General features: G+C 34.7%; 3 protein-coding genes and 1 long non-coding RNA gene across 4 annotated transcripts in view; 2 read left to right on the top strand and 2 right to left on the bottom strand.

Moving 5' to 3' along the window:
- The first annotated feature begins 408 nt into the window (after window positions 1-408).
- Window positions 409-7,164, top strand: LOC111395653 (kinesin-like protein KIN-14N). Its single transcript, XM_023021744.1, has 17 exons — window positions 409-844; window positions 1,202-1,453; window positions 1,608-1,752; window positions 1,855-1,964; window positions 2,058-2,177; window positions 2,276-2,479; window positions 3,135-3,344; window positions 3,428-3,502; window positions 3,621-3,767; window positions 3,881-4,019; window positions 4,122-4,231; window positions 4,662-4,823; window positions 4,910-5,121; window positions 5,326-5,407; window positions 5,514-5,618; window positions 5,718-5,822; window positions 6,714-7,164. Exons 1-17 carry the CDS (start codon window positions 800-802, stop codon window positions 6,891-6,893), a joined length of 2,403 nt encoding a protein of 800 aa, XP_022877512.1. The 5' UTR covers window positions 409-799; the 3' UTR covers window positions 6,894-7,164.
- Window positions 7,165-7,276: 112 nt separating this feature from the next.
- Window positions 7,277-8,488, bottom strand: LOC111395654. Its single transcript, XR_002702830.1, has 2 exons — window positions 8,090-8,488; window positions 7,277-7,986 (listed from the first exon to the last, which is right to left on the bottom strand). It is a non-coding gene; the product is annotated as an uncharacterized LOC111395654 (long non-coding RNA).
- Window positions 8,489-13,901: 5,413 nt separating this feature from the next.
- LOC111395652 (transcription factor ILR3-like) lies at window positions 13,902-15,407 on the top strand. The gene is made up of 4 exons (XM_023021743.1): window positions 13,902-14,047; window positions 14,449-14,526; window positions 14,607-14,769; window positions 14,926-15,407. The coding sequence occupies exons 1-4, from the start codon at window positions 13,962-13,964 to the stop codon at window positions 15,190-15,192; spliced, it is 594 nt and encodes a 197-aa protein (XP_022877511.1). The 5' UTR covers window positions 13,902-13,961; the 3' UTR covers window positions 15,193-15,407.
- Window positions 15,408-16,674: 1,267 nt separating this feature from the next.
- Window positions 16,675-16,754, bottom strand: part of LOC111395059 (probable galacturonosyltransferase 12) — a 3,686-nt gene continuing 3,606 nt past the window's right edge. Inside the window, exon 6 of the mRNA XM_023021081.1 lies at window positions 16,675-16,697. Within this exon, the coding sequence (XP_022876849.1) occupies window positions 16,675-16,697 (23 nt within the window). The remainder of the gene's footprint in view (window positions 16,698-16,754) is intronic.

The raw sequence follows: 16,754 nt of genomic DNA, 5'->3' as shown, positions 1-16,754 counted from the left end.
AATGTGTGGTTAAAAAAATGTGGGACCCATAAAAGATGTGATTAATATTAATTGTTTGATTTTGATCTAGATTAAAATCAAACATGCTCTAAATTATAAAAGTTTTAGAGCCTGTTTGGGAGTGATTTTGATAATTGATTTTTTAACTATTAGGAGAAAAGTGAGGTTCATTTGTGAGAGAAGAAGTCAAATATAATGACTGAAATAATAAAATAACGATCAAAAAATTAATTTTTTGAAAAAAAAATCACTCCCAAACAGACTATTATAAAGAGTAGTTTCGAAAATAAAATCTTGGCAAGGGCACAATGGTCAAACGACATTTATAACGAATCTTTCGAAATGCCGCCGGATTTCCATTTCGAAAATTTTCAAAACCCCTTCTCCCCTCGCCCTCCCCCGCCCTATGCCCACCCCCACTCCCCACTTTCGCCCTCACAGTCTCTCTCAAGTCTCTAACCGGATCTACAAACCCTAACCAACATTTACAGAAGATACCAAGCAAATCCACGATAGAGAGTCAAAATTATTCTCAAATCGAATCAAAGTTACTGAAATCCATTTCCAATATTTAATTTAGGTTAAACAATTGATTTTCTGTTTTGTGTAATTTTTTACTCCTTCATCGTCTTTGTGTTCTGTGATTAGTGATTACTGCAATTCAAAGCAAGGACACAGTTTTGCCTTAGCTTCGATTGCAATTAACCATGGCCCTACAAAAATTTTGAAACTGTCATCCGTTTCTCTTTCTATCTCTACATACACTTCAATAGAAAACCCACACAGGATCATCATTCATATGGCCTCCAAAAACCAGAACAAGCCTCCTTCGAGTCCTTCACAGGTGAGTTCTTCCTTCATTAATCACTGATATTTTTCCAATTTTTCTTATCTTTCAGCCTTTTTTCCCTGTTTCTTTGAATATCTGATGAGCTATTGGATTTTTGTTTTTCGTTTTTTCGTTTTTGTTTTTGAGGATTAGCAAAAGTAATAGGAAGAAGTATAGGGATCCGACTACATTTCAGAAAAAAATTCCCGTTCTTTTTAATTTTAAAATAGAAGTCTCGAGTCTGCCTTCAGTTTAAAAAATTGCCCAAATGGGAGAACTACAACAGGCAATTTTGTTTCTTACTATTATTTTGGTGCGCTTATTCTGATGTTTTTATTTTCTGTTTTTGTCTGGTCCTGCCTAATTTTCCAGAGCAAGTATAACGACGAGGTTCAGGTAGATAAGCGGCGCAGAATAGGGAACATGAAAATGCTGGCGAATACTGGGACAAGAGCACTAACCAGGCAAGCTTTTTCTGTGGTTAATGGGGCCCAAGATGTGTCCCAAACTGCAGGGCCACCTAGCACTGCCAGTTCTGATTGTGGTGTAATTGAGTTCACCAAAGAGGATGTGGAGGCATTACTCCACGAGAAGCTCAAAGTGAAGAATAAATTTAACTACAAGGTAATTAAAAGTATGGAGTCTGGGTTTTTTGATATTTCAGGGCTGCATTTGCTTTTGAGACGAGTGTCTTTGGCAATTATATCAAGTAAGGATGAGTTTTCTGCTTGAATGTTTTGGTGGGATTAAATTTGTTGAGCTTTTGATGTTCTGCCAGGAAAAAAGTGAGCAGATGTCCGAGTGCATTAAAAAGCTCAAACAATGCATCAGGTGGTTCCAGCAACTTGAAGGAAATCTTGTTACAGAACAGGAGAAACTGAAGAATTTGCTGGAATTAGCAGAGAAGAAATGTAATGATATGGGTATGCTTTATTTGTTTATATAGTCATCAGTGCTTTGGGCTAACAAAGAAATGCTATTGGTATAAGTTCTAACATACAATAACCTTATTGCCTCACCCTCAGAGTTGTTGATGAAAGCAAAGGAAGAAGAGTTGAATTCAATGATTATGGAGTTGAGAAAGAATCTGGAGGTACTACAAAAGAAGTTCACAAAGGAGGAACTGGATAAATTGGTAACATACACATTGATGCGCCAAGTGTTGTTGTTTTGAAGGCTATTGTTTTGTGTATTCGATAAGAACTAAATTGTTTAATTCAACCATCAGGAAGCATTGGAGTCTTTGGCAAAAGAGAAAGATGCTAGACTAGCTGCAGAGAGAATGCAGGATTCCCTTTCAGAAGAGCTGAAGAGAACTCAACAAGACAGCTGTAGTGCCAACCAGAAGGTAAAGAGAGAAGACAAATAACTGAAATTATGTTTCACGGTAGTTTCTAAATGATCTGCTGAAAATTGTAACCTTTGGTCCTTGTTTGACTTGTACAGATACAATCACTTAATGATATGTACAAGCGGTTGCAGGAGTATAACACGAGTTTACAGCAATATAATAGTAGACTTCAGTCTGAACTTGCTGCAACAAATGAGACACTTAAAAGAGTTGAGAAAGAGAAGGCGGCAGTGGTGGAAAACTTGAGCAGTTTGAGGGGACACTATACATCTTTGCAGGAGCAGCTAACTTCATCAAGAGTGAGTATTGTGTTTTGACTTGGTGGACAACTCTCAACTCTGTTTACGTACTCATCACACGATTAATATGTGAGAACGTTATGTGTTTTTCCAGGAGAAAGGATGATTCATTTCTACATTTATACCTTTATATGCTTTCCAGGAGATTGATCTTATCTATTTGTAACCTTTGAATCTAATTTTGAGCATAGTTAGAGTTTAATCATGTGAATCTTGAAATTTTCATTTCTCCTGAACTTTCTCCAAAGTTTGAACTACTAATTTTATTTTTATTTTTATTTTTTTTCGTTTTCCTTTCTAATCCATTGCCACTTTTACCATACTGTTGCATGAATATGCATGGATTGAATGGGAGAACTTGCAATAGTTAACTGGATATTTTCTCAAGGAGTAAATGGAAGAATTGTGACTTGTGGAACTTATGGATGATAATTTGTGAGATGTTTCAAAAATTTCAGCTAGTCTCCTATGCAAAAATTACATGTACCACTATATTCCATCTTTTGCAGAACTTTTTTAATTTCTTTGAATGCGTGACATTTTCCCAGGCTTCATTGTTATTGTAAACATACAGATTTAACAAGTCTTGTTAAATCATGTATCTACTGCTATTCTCTACTTCTGACAAAGGTTTATGATGCTTGATATTTCCTAGGTTTTGCAAGATGAGGCTATCAAACAGAAGGAAGCACTAGGAAATGAAGTTGTTTGCTTGAGGGGTGATTTGCAACAAGTAAGAGATGATCGGGAACGCCAGTTGTCACAAGTCCAGTCTCTATCAGCTGAAGTAGAAAGATATAAAGAGTTCACCGGGAAATCTTTTGTGGAGATAGATAACCTGACTGTAAAATCAAATGAGCTGGAGGTTTGTTTTTTCCATATGTAATGCTTTTCAAACTCAACGATAGGAAATGCATTGACTAACATATGTCATGTAACTTTTTTCAGTCGACGTGTTTGTCTCAAAGTGAGCAAATAAGGCAATTGCAGGAGCAGCTAGCTTTTGCAGAAAAGAAGTTGCAGGTTCCCGGTCTTGCATTTTCAGCTTTTGTTGATATTACTATTTATTTCGGTTTATCTGTTGATAATTATACTAGTTCAAGTACTCTCTTTTTATTTATTTTATTTTGTCATTTTTTAGCTGTGTGATTTATCAGCGTTGGAGACAAAAACAGAATTTGAGGAGCAAAAAGAACTCCTTCTTGAGTTACAGAATCGTGTGGCTGATGCAGAATTAAAAATTGTAGAAGGAGAGAAGATTCGGAAGAAATTACACAACACTATACTGGTAAAAGTTTGTGTTCAAATTTTCATTTAATTTTGGTGTATCTGAATTTTGATAGAAAATTATTACATTACTTCCATCAATGAGATGTTAATTAGAATCCTCTGTCAATACAGGAGTTAAAAGGGAATATCCGTGTTTTCTGTAGAGTGAGACCTCTATTGTCTGATGATGGATTTGGAACTGATGCTAAAGTTATCTCATTCCCTACAGCAATGGAAGCACCTGATCGAGGCATTGATTTGATGCAAAATGGTGGGCCTCTATCAAAATAGAGTCAACAATGATATAATCACAGGATTTGGATTTTCTATTAATGTGATATATTCTATTCATCAAATTTCCTATTTTCATCAGGACAAAAACACTCTTTTACTTTTGACAAAGTGTTTACACCTGAAGCCTCCCAAGAAGATGTCTTCGTTGAGATATCACAACTTGTTCAAAGTGCTCTGGATGGGTACAAGGTAATGTTTTCCCTACAGGTCCCAATCTATCGTTTGTTCTGAACTCCAAATGCAGTGTACTATCACGTTCTTACTTCAAAACTTGAGGTTGGTAGCTGCGTAAGAACTTCGCACAATCCTGGATGATGACCTTTCTTAGTCGTTAGATTATGTTAACATTTCATACTGCCATAGGCCCATAACTGTTGTCAGGTAAATATTCTACTGCTAAATATGAAGATTATTGATCTGAATCCATGAACTCAAGATGATGGGCTGACCAGTTACATCTTGAATTTGTGCTATGATTTTCCTATTAATGATCTGTCTTGTGGCTACAGAAGAATGCTTGATTTCACAGATCTGATGTAGATTATTTTCACTCCATTTTACTGGTCCAGATCTGCATGCACTAACATCCTAATGGTCACCAATAACTGTGCTGTCTCAGGTTTGTATCTTTGCTTATGGACAAACTGGTTCTGGCAAGACATTTACAATGATGGGCAAGCCAGGTATACCTTATCAGAAGGGTTTGATCCCACGATCCTTAGAACAAGTTTTTGAGACCCGGCAAACTCTTCAGTCTCAAGGGTGGAAATATGAAATGCAGGTGTAGTTGATTGCCATTCTCATTTGCCTACTAGTTTAGCTTGCTTATTCCTGCCATCTAATTATTATTCTAATCTAATTATTTAGGTGTCAATGCTTGAAATATACAATGAGACAATACGAGACTTGTTAGCAACAAATCGATCAGGGTTTGATGCACCTCGGCCAGAGAACATGGGAAAGCAATATGCTATAAAACACGATGCAAATGGAAACACTCATGTTTCCGATCTCACGGTTGTTGATGTTCGCAGTAGCAAAGAGGTCTCATATCTTCTAGAGCGGGCAGCACATAGCAGGTGACGAAAGAATCTTGCACCTTATTCTATATGTTGATCAAGCATGTATGCTTACTCTGAAATTCAATCTCTAAAGTTTTAAAGATGCATTCCACCCACTTTTATATACTAGTTCAGACCTCTGTTTAGTTCTATGGTCTCACCAATTTGGACTAGTGTCACACAGTTAATCTCTTGTCTCTTATGGGAATTCCATTTCTTTAGATCCGTTGGCAAGACTCAAATGAATGAACAGTCTTCGAGAAGCCATTTTGTCTTTACACTACGAATAATGGGTGTTAATGAGGTAAATGGACATTGCTTCTTTCTGTTGCACTAGTGTCATGATTCCGTCTTTATCTTTGTCTGAACAAACATAATCACAGATATTATGTTCTTTTTTGTGGCAATAGGGCACTGATCAACAAGTGCAAGGCGTCCTCAATCTAATTGACCTTGCTGGTAGTGAGCGTCTCTCTAAGAGTGGATCTACAGGAGACCGCTTAAAAGAAACCCAGGTATTAGAATAACTAAATAAGAAGTATCTTCATTATTTTTTAATTTTTTTCATAGTACAGATTTGTCCTAAATTATCTTTCTCATTGAGTAACAATCAGGCTATCAACAAGAGTTTATCTTCACTAAGTGATGTTATATTTGCCTTGGCAAAGAAGGAGGAGCACGTTCCATTTAGGAACTCAAAGCTAACATATCTTCTCCAGGTAATTTTCACTACTGATGCCTCGGTAGCATATGAGCAAGTTTGAAAGAAAATGATGTTGGAACAAATTAAGTCAAGGCTTGATTATGGCTAGCTGAGGTAGACATTTAGGAAGTTCTAGCATTAACATTTGGTCATCATGGGCAAAATAATTCTATAATGCCCAAAGTTGAATTGTTACTTATGGTTGAGATTCATTGAACTTTTGTCTACTGAGAAAGTTTATATTGCCGCTCGAATGGGTTAAGACTAGTGCACTTGGTGTTAAAATGATCTCTTCCTGATAGTGGTTGAATTCCAGTTGCCTAGTTGGAATACACCATCTTATCCGATTGAATTTTGCTGTTTCGTCTTCATTTTATATTATACGGGAGTCATTTGGTGATGTTGCTGATAAATCATTGCAATGATTATGGCTAGTTGAGGACGATACTTAGGGCTTACAAGCAGTAACATTCATTTATCATGGGCAAAATAAAGCTATAATGCACTAAGCTCAATCAATAGTTACGTATGGATGAGATTCATTTCCTTTTGCCTGCCTAGTTGGTATATAACATCTTAGCTGATTGAATTTTTCTATGTTGGCTTTAGTTATATATTATAGGCATAACATTTGGTGATGTTGCAGATAAATTAATCAAAAAATAAACAGTGCAGATTAAGTTACTAATACTTTACTGCTTATCCATAATAAAAATCTAAATGTTTTAACTTTTATGATTGATGCATAGAACACTGAACAAACTAAGTATATTGCTAAGGGTATTAAAAAAGAAAGAGATGTGAAATCAAATTAAGGTCTTGCCATTTTAACTTGAATATGAGTGATTTATTGATTCTTGTTGGATTAAAAGGATTAATGCTATTCTTTTTTCCCGTCCTTTTTCAGCCTTGTTTAGGTGGAGATTCAAAGACATTGATGTTTGTCAACGTTTCACCGGATCCTTCATCTGTTGGTGAATCACTTTGTTCACTACGTTTTGCAGCACGTGTAAATGCTTGTGAGATTGGCATCCCCAGGCGCCAAACCAACCTTAGATCTATTGATTCTCGCCTTAGCATTGGCTAAATTTTTAAATAATAAGTGTTCTAGATTTAGGAAAAGTGTGTAATTTTATTTCAAAGGCATTTAATTTTTAACCATGAACAACAGGCCCTTCTAACAGTATTCGTGTGTGATTTGTATGTAAAATCTATACTGTCTTTGTATCACCGATACCCGACGAAATTGCCTTTTTCTGTCATTGGAGTGTATCAATGGTGACGTACATTCGGATATTTAATGTTTTCTACGAATTTGTTAAGGAAAATCAAATGCAATCTGTATTTGAATGGGAAAATTGTCAATACTATTCAATGCAGTCTCCTTTCTTACACGTATATATGCTTCTTTTTGTGATAATCATATATTTGATTTGTAGAATGCACCTGTTCTTCGTTTTACATAGAATGGACAATCGAAGTTTTTACAATTCATAAATTCTTTTGGGTTACAATTTTACGCCAATTCATGAGAACTGATGTATCTACATAATATGACTCCGAGGAAGATTCTGTTTTTACATTGCATTTTCAAGCTAACAACGGTATTTAACATCAATTTAGGTGACAATACTTGTGTTATCAAATTATGGATTTTGCTCCTATAACAAGGAGCTGGTCTTGACAAGAACCCCACAGGCGGGGCCTGCAAAAAAAGGGGACCTCCCCATTTGTGGGGTTTGGTCAGGGGGCAGTCAGCCCCCTTGTTGTTATAGCAACACCTATCAAATTATAGGTTCAATTAAATGTAAGGATTTAAGATTTATTTATTAGGATTTATGACATGTTGACATCTAAATTGGTATTTAATATAATTGGTTTTAAATAACATTACTCTAAAATAAATTATGTGGGAGGAAATTGAACAATAAGTTATGATTAGATTACCTTTTCAACGTTGTTGAACAACCGGTTGGCAAGTTCTTTAAGAGATTTCTTATCATCTACTTTTGCTGCAGAGATCACTTCATCGAAATCATAGTACATAAATGTCGACTTAAGGGGCATATCTCCCATTGCTATGAGATCGAAAGCATATCGTTTCAATCTGTGCATTCTCCCTTTAGTTCCAATATTAGCTATATAGATTCCTTTCTTGAGAAAGGAACTAGTTCCCGTCTCTTCATTGTCAATTTATACGACAAAGAAAACTTATGAGCAGTCTTTCTGATTATAGCTTTTCTTACATTTAAGTCAAAATAGAAAATAAAGTATAGAACTCACTGTTGTTAACAGAGGGTACAACTGTGAGCCAAAATCCATTGTCCTCTGCAAGAGAATTTCCAATGCTTGTATTTCCAAAGAGTGCTATTGAAACAAGGCCTATTGCCAATCTTCTTGTAGTATGCACTTTGTTGTCTTCGAATTCATCTTTTTCTTGCTAAGAAAGCATGTAATTGTTGATTTCTTCGCATCTGGTGTAGCTTGGGGATGTTAGGCAGAGCCTCAAATACTCCATTGAAATTTGCTGTTATTGCCATAGCAGTTCTCAAGTGAAGATGGCTTTTTTTTTTTTTTTTTTGGCCGTTTTGAATTATCTTCTTGAAAATTGCTGGCTTCTACTAGCCACCAAATAGATATCCTTTCGGGTGGATAAATTAGTCATTTTGTTAATATTTGTATACTCAGAAAAAATTCATATTTTTGCGAGGCCTACACGTGTGACATATCGAAAATCATGCTGTCTTGGAATTGAATTTTAGTGGCTGCAATGTTGTCTTGAAGTGGAAACTGGCAAAGAATTAGATGCAACTTCAAATTGCAAGACATTATTGATAAAATTTAGTTGTTAAAATAGCCATCTTCCGAAAATAATCATCAAGAATTTTAATTATTATTAAGTTGTAAGCAAGTAAGTTCACCACGAAACTGATCACTCCAAGAGTACTCGTCCATAAACAGTTATTAATTTAAAGGACGCAAAAAACGAAACAACTGTGCAGTGAGCATGGAGTGCTAACATATTGTCGTTGATTTTATTTTCGTAAATGTACGAACCGTAACAATAGTGGACCTAAGAGTCCGGATTTTCAATCCCCAACGACTATATTCTAGCTCTTAATTCAAATTTTATTTAACCACTATTTGATGAAAGCAAACAAAAAGTTGTAGGACTTGAGTTTTTAATCTAAATGCTAAAAATTAAATAGATGCACACACAATTGGTTTGAAAATCAATTAATGAATAGACGTTAGGGCAAAATAGTGTTTGGTTGAATTCTCATATTGTATTCAATTTACCTATCTCGAGTTCTCATTGAACTTATTTAACTAATTAAGTTTCATATCTCTAGGCAAATTTAATTTAGTTAAACGAGTTCTTTGTCCTAAAAATTCAATTATGACCCAATAATTAACATAAGTATCTCTACTCATTATACAAATTTATATAATTTTACTACATGGTTTAAATCCTAAACTCATATCTCTATTTGTAAAAAATTTACAAAAATCATCAAATTATTGAAGATAATTTAATGCATTCAATTCATAGCAAAATTAACATATGAAAAAATTAAAAACTAAGAATTTTAATAAGAAAATATAAAGGATCCCAATTGGTTATAGTATTCACCCTAACAATGAATTTAACTATGCATAATGAAAGAAGAAAAATAATCAATTATCTTAGAATACATCACCAGATTTGTAGTAAAGATGTAGAATAAAAAATATAATTATTGCATCAAGATCTCCTTCCCCTTCCAATCAATGCTATAAATCTTTAATTGCTTGGTGTTTACCTCCTTTGAATTTTTCTTTTGATTTTCTAATTATGTTATTTTGCCTCTCAATATGTGAAAAACCCTTCAAAAGTGTGAGAAAAATGTATTTATATGTGTTTCCCCTGTTTGTGTAGAAAATAAGATTTTTATGGATTTTAAAACGGCCCAAAAACGCGCCCTAGACAATCCCGATGTAGTGCCACGAAAAGATTCAAGTAGCACCTAGACGCTGCCTCTCGGATTCAATTTTTAGTTTTTTTAAGTTTCGTAGCCTAGGCGCTGCCTTTCTGCTTAAATTTCCTTATTTTTAGCCTTTTCGTCCACTTTAATTCCTTTTTTTGCGTTACCTTTCTTAATTTTCAAAACACTAACAAACACATGAAAAACATTTTATACTCACAAGATCTATCAAATAATCAAATTAAAATTGTGCAAAATTTGTGAGTGAAACAAACCCATCACATATGAACCATATAGCTAAGAGAAACCATGAATAAAGTTCAATTTATTTCATCAACATGGGTCGACGTACGATAGACTAAGATTTCAAATCAGAAGATACCTTAGAAGTAATGACATATCGAAGTCTATTGGTTTAGGTGTTCTTAAAAATATACCAAGAAGGAACCAAAAAGTAGCCAACTTTAAATTTATCCTAAGCAATTTATCCTAAGCAAGGCTCATTTTTTGTCGATGGCATTACTGTTTCACCTTAATAAGATATCGAGAATTGTGATTTGCTGTAGACTGATAGTTTTTTGGTTTTGTTCTAGATATTTTTTAACTGATCATCAAAAAATTTAAAATTATGAATGATTAACATAGTCGAAAGAATTGGATAGAGTAGAGCTGGAGGGTCCTACTTTGATCTCATCCGTTTGAATCCCTGTTACAATCCCAGAATAAATTGAACACTGCATGCTACTCAATTCAAAAAAGTTTTCGAGTTCTCATATGGCACATCATCAATAATTCATCATCAGCTAATAATGAAGTCTCGAGTTGTCAAAATAGACTTGAAACATGAGATTTCGTCGCTTCTCAAGCTAAAAAAAAAAGGCTGTCCTATAAGTTTCGATGTAGCCTTTTTTTTTTTTTAAAAATCTCTCTAGATATCTTGATGCTTCTTCAAGCAAAGATGAGGCATTATAGATAATCTGTTAGAGACGAGACATATTTATGTTAACTTGTCTTCAACACGCGTCTAGCGTGCAACTGTGCATGCTAGTTTTATTTTTTCGTCAAAGGCCTCACATGTCCACAATTTTCATAAACATTGCAGGGTATAGTACACTTTATGGCTTCATGGTGCATGCCTTCAGTAGCGGTGAAGCCATTTTTCGGAAGACTGGCCTTAAGTCCCCAGGATATTTTGTTTCAACGGGTGGATGTCGACGAGGTTAAGGTAATATACTGCCAGATATATGCAATCTTGGTACATAAAATCATAGTTTTTGTCTGAGAATCATGTTTGGTTTTATCAGGAGTTAGCATCAAAGATGGAGATTAAAGCCACGGCCACTTTTGGTTCATGGAGGGGGATCTGGTGGATAAGTTTGTGGGCGCCAATCCTAATTAATTATAACTATTTATTCGTTTTCATCGTTGATCTTTTTAGTGCAGCACGACACGACTAAATAGTATAAGAAAATACAAGTTCAAATTAATTGTGTTGATATCAGAATTCACAACGTTTATCGTCTAAAATTCTAAATATACAAAAATGAATGCCTACTACTACTTCTTAGAAAAAGGCTTCCTGAAGAAGTTATCTTATACCAGCTTTATTTAAAAGCTCTTCTAATTAAACAAAACACTTTTAAAAAATTATCAAAACATATTTAAAGGCAGCTTTTTAGTCTTAGAAACAGTTTTTACCTTTTCAAAAGTCTTGTTAGATGAATTCTTAGCTCGCTCAGCTATATTTAAATGAGATATATGATGATCGGCCCCTTAGGGCATAGTCCAGTGGTGCAAATGACAGGAGTGATATTATCTCACGCTTTACTGACAGTCGCAGTGTGGGGGTTTGATTCCTAAGACATGAAATTGGATTTCTTGTAGGCGCAATGTACAGGCAGCTCTTGTTCCTTGGCTTGTTGGGGCACATCCCGTGATTTACCTCCCTCGTAAAGCTCTAGGGGCGGGGTGGTAGGGGACCTCAAGGTTGGGGTTCAACTTTTTTTTTTTTTTTTTTTTTTTTTTTTTTTTTGTTATATGATGATCGAATCAACTATGAAGTCACCAAGCAATAATTTCACTACCTAATTATTCTGGTGTAGAAATTCACTTGGTTATTGTTCCTATGTCCCAACATGTATAAAATACTGTACCTAAAAAGTAAATGATGTCAATTAAGCCAACCCAATTGTTACAAGTTTAATGAAACAACAATAATGAACAAATGGCATCAGCCATTAATCAAAGATAAAATGTTTTATTAATGAATTATGCATAAGCATTCAGAAAGGGTGGTGCTACTGTCAACTTGCTTAATGCTGTGCTGCTAGTGCTGAATATGATTCGACATGAGCATGATTGGCTAAGCTTGAAAACTTATTCAGAATAAGTAATTATTAAAGATAAGTAGATTACTAATTTTAACATATAGAAAGACTGAGATTATGACATCCCAGAAAAAGAAATAATGTGATATCATCTTCTATCACCTAATTGTATATAGCTATGTATAATTCTTGCTAGTGGCTGTATCAATTGCTTTACTCAACAAAATTAAGCTATTTAAGAACAAATTATATTCAATAGAATAGATTGATTGACGATTTTTTTTTTTCAATTTTTTTTTGTTTTTTTTATTTTTTAAGTGCTAGTGTTATTTCGGAGTGATTCAATGAAGAATTGGATAAGTAAAAAAATTCTCTTCGGCCCATTTTTATCACAAGTTTAGTCTAAGTTAGCGTGTCTCCCGTACTCGTGATCATATTATGTGTCGATGTGAGAAAAAAATAAAATAATGTAATTCAGAGTAAGTGCATATTTTTTTCTTTATAGATGCTTTAGATTTTTATGAAATTAGGTCCTAAGAACTCTTTTCTTGGACCAAAAGGGGACATTATCCTAGGGAATTTCAATTGGTTAATAGTTCAATATTTTGTTTTCATGATAATTTACCAATAGCAAGTTGACAAGTCAGCATCAATATCCAGCTGAAATTTTAAAAATTTGGCAAAAGATGTTATATGGGTATCATCATATTTTTGTGGCCATCTCTTTCCCATATCTTTTGACCTTTCGTGGGTCGAAATATTATTCTTCCATTATCATTTTGATGTTGAAATAAGATAGCTATATTTAAGAATTTCCGTAAAATGTAAAATATACGTATATTCCATCTCCGCAGATTATATAAATATCTAAAGTTTAAATAAAGTTTATAATAGACATATTTTTGGAGGCGCAAAATAGAAGAGTCGACTTGCCTTTACAGAGGCGCTATATGATTATGATCAATGCCTTTTGACGGGTTGGACATGTTTGAATCATCAATGTATACGTTAAAATCATATATAACCTTTAAATGATTAACAACTAAATATCACAATCATCAAACAACTTGACATTTATATTCAATTTACCTGAAATTCGAGTGCCATTTGATCATTCTAATTATTTTCACATATTCAAATAAGTTGAGGATCCAAAATCTTATTTTAAAAGTTGAGAACCGATAACCACAGAATAAAAGAATGGAGAAAACAACAATAATTTATTGATAATAAGTTATTAGTGTATAATGTTATCTAGTGTAGAGGTGTTAGAGCACTAATGCATGTAATTACATTTTATAAAATCAATTAATTGAGTCTTATGACATTGCATTTAAATAAATTTATGATTGGATATTATGTAATNTTTTTTTTCCCTTTTCCCTTTATTTATTTCTTGTATCTGTATCTGTAGGTGTTGCTATTGATTTATCAAAACTCGTGTTTCAATTTTATTATTAGAAGTTTATAATGCTCCAATAGCTGTAGCAGATCTTGATTAGATGTTTTGGAGTGTGTTTGTAATCAAATTAGATGTTGGGCCTTCAATATGTTGTCACACAGAAACTTTCAAGCACCTAAGAAAGTGCTTCTTGTTTTAGTTATTCTTCGCTTCGACAAGTAACACTATAATTTTTCTATTGGTATGTGAGGGGAAAACATGATGACGTCAAATTTATTGGGAATAATGCTTAGTTATATATAAGTGATAAACGTCATTCAAATCATTGCAAGTTCCTTTTGAAGTTCTAAGGTTTCCGTTTTTAGTAACCAATTCAGGTGTTTTTTCTTCAATTTCACACTAGTAAATATCAATTTTCACACTAGTAAATATCAATTTTCACTGTACTCACCCTTTTCTTTATGCTGATCCAATCTATTGATAGTGGGGGAATTGATGGCTCATTTGTGGAATCAGATATGTGGAAGGAAACTGCCTCAAAAAAACGGTAAAGAACATTTTTTTTGGTTTGCATATCTTGTACGGTTGATCAGTTGTTCTGGGTTTTATGTAAAGATGCTTAGTGATGTACATGTTGCTCTAATATATAGTTTTTTTTACTTCAAGGATTGGGGTGAGGGAGGGGTTTCTTAATCTCCTTACACTGTACAGTAGTTGCTCGGAATTTTCAGCTTTCCATGGCATTTATACCTGCTTGTGATGTAGCATTGCTTGTGTAGATACGATAGATGTTATAAGAGTTTCATTTCCTGAAGTGAGCATTGGTATTGTTAATTCCAACTATATGGGAGAGGAAAATAAATATATTATCAAATAGAGATGGTATTATTTTTTTGCTGCTAGACCTTCATTTTTATTTTCTCACATTTTTATTTTTCACTTACATAGACCTAGAGCGGAATCATGCGCTCCATCAAGTTCTAAAGCATGCAGGGAAAAACAACGGAGGGATAGGCTAAATGACAAGTAGGATCATGGTCTCTGATGTCTCCTCTGTCCTTACCCCCTTTATAACCCTCTAATAACGTCTTGGACATGCTTGTTAGGTTTATGGAATTGGGTGCTCTTCTCGAGCCTGGACGACCTCCTAAAACAGACAAGGCTGCCATCTTGGTTGATGCAGTTTGTATGGTAACTCACCTACGAGGTGAAGCCCAGAAGCTAAAAGACTCCAATTTGAATCTTCAGGATAAGATTAAAGAACTCAAGGTTAAAAAGTTTTCTTCACAAAACACATTTCTTTATTTATATTATATCCATTAATATCCGTTGATGTGAACCCTTTTTTTCTTAAAATTTGAACAGTGAATCAAAAGACGATCACTATATATGCGACTCTCATGCAAGTTACACTAATATTTGTAGGCTGAGAAGAACGATCTTCGTGATGAGAAGCAAAGGTTAAAGGCTGAGAAGGAGAAGCTAGAGCAACAACTAAATACCATGAATGTCCAACCTGGCTTTCTTCCCGCTCCTCATGCCATACCTGCTGCTTTTGCTGCTGCAGGCCAAGCTGGGAGCAACAAGTTGGTGCCCATCATCAGTTATCCCGGAGTTTCCATGTGGCAATTCATGCCACCCGCAGCTGTTGATACTTCACAGGACCATGTGCTTCGCCCACCAGTCGCCTAACTTGGTGACCAAATCCTTTGATGGTGTAGTTGGCATTTTGGTCCAACTGTAAAATTTATATTGTCAATGCTTTTGACTGTCTTAGATTTTGCTCAACTGTCAGACTTGGATTTAGCAGATGATGGAAGGTACTTGTGGTTCCTAAATATCAATTTAGTCGATGCTCATATTGTTGTGAAGCGTTAATAAGTTAATTTTGCACGTGTGTTTTCTAAGGATTTTTCATATGGCTTACCATGTTGAAATACCAACCGTAAAAAAAGACTAACAAACACTGCTGATTTAATTTCCTTTTTCTGGCAAAAAATTGAAATTGTTTGGTTAAAAATGGCACATTTTGATGTTATCTGGATTGAGCGTAACGGAGCCTATGCATCTGCTTGCAAATTATGCCGAATGCTGCCAAAAAAATTTCTGTATTCTATCCTTGCAGGTTTTTTGAAGCTCAGATTTTCCATTTGCTATTTCCTTATCTGGTATGGTCTCTGTGTAAATTTCTTCACGTAAAAGGCCCCCTTTTTTACCTATTGACTAATCAAAATGGCTTCCAAATTCCTCCGAATTCATCATCAAACCTTCAAAATATCTGACTCTAAATTTTCACTTCCTAAAACCCAAAACCCTGCCTGAATCTAGAATTTCGTTCTCAAATTTATCCCTGAAAGAGGCTATTCACCAATTGAAAACTTCGCTTTCGCCCTCAACGACCCAATACTCGCCGGAAAGATTAAAAAAAGTGAGGGAGCTGAGATTCCGGGTTGAAATTCCCGTCATTGATGACTCGCCGGATTCACTGACTCAACTAGCACTTGAAGTGTTGGTGAAATGCCCATTAGAAGAAAAGACTCAAAGATCGAGATTCTTATTATATGGTCAACCCAGAGCTTAACTCAAGCTGCTGCTGTGGCCTGAGTCTTAATCTTCATATCATCAGTTTTTGAGGATACCAGAATCTTGAATGCTGAAGTGGCTGTGTTTTTGTCCGACAGTATTTATCCAAAGCCGGTAATAATTTTCAATCCTAAATGGGGCTTTGAAGAGGAGAGTGATTTTGGTGAACTGTGAGTGGTTTTGTGGGTACTTTTGAGGTTGTTTATTCATTTAAGGGGTTGGAGGATAAAGGGATTTTGAACAAGAGAAAAGGGGTGATTTTCTAATGTGTGAAAGATGGGATCTTGAGTGGTGAGAAACGGAATGCGTTGGTTGAACCGTTGAAGAAGGGAATTGAAAGTGGTTTCAACCTTTAAAGTGTTGCCAGCGAGAATGTTCTGTACAATTTAATGGCTATCAATTCTCCCATTACAAAGTCTGCTAAGTTCTTGAAGGATTTGATGTCCAATGTGATAAGGAAGAAGTGCTTTTGCGAAAATGAGAATCTTTTACCTGATTATTTTCTTGAACTCTACTCTAGAGAATCTGTTTGTCAAAATGCCTGAATGAAATAAGAATTTTAACAGAATAAAGTATTTATGTTACTTGGTTTCAACATCTGCTCATGACCTTGCCTATACAGTTTCAGAATAGTTGGTATTCCATTATAAGTGACAAACATAAAATGTTAT

This window comes from Olea europaea, chromosome 6 (genome assembly GCF_002742605.1).
Source record: "Olea europaea var. sylvestris chromosome 6, O_europaea_v1, whole genome shotgun sequence".
In the NCBI taxonomy this organism is placed as follows: domain Eukaryota; kingdom Viridiplantae; phylum Streptophyta; class Magnoliopsida; order Lamiales; family Oleaceae; genus Olea; species Olea europaea.
The sequence above is the reverse complement of the archived record's forward strand: the minus strand, read 5'-3'. Positions and strand labels throughout refer to the sequence as shown.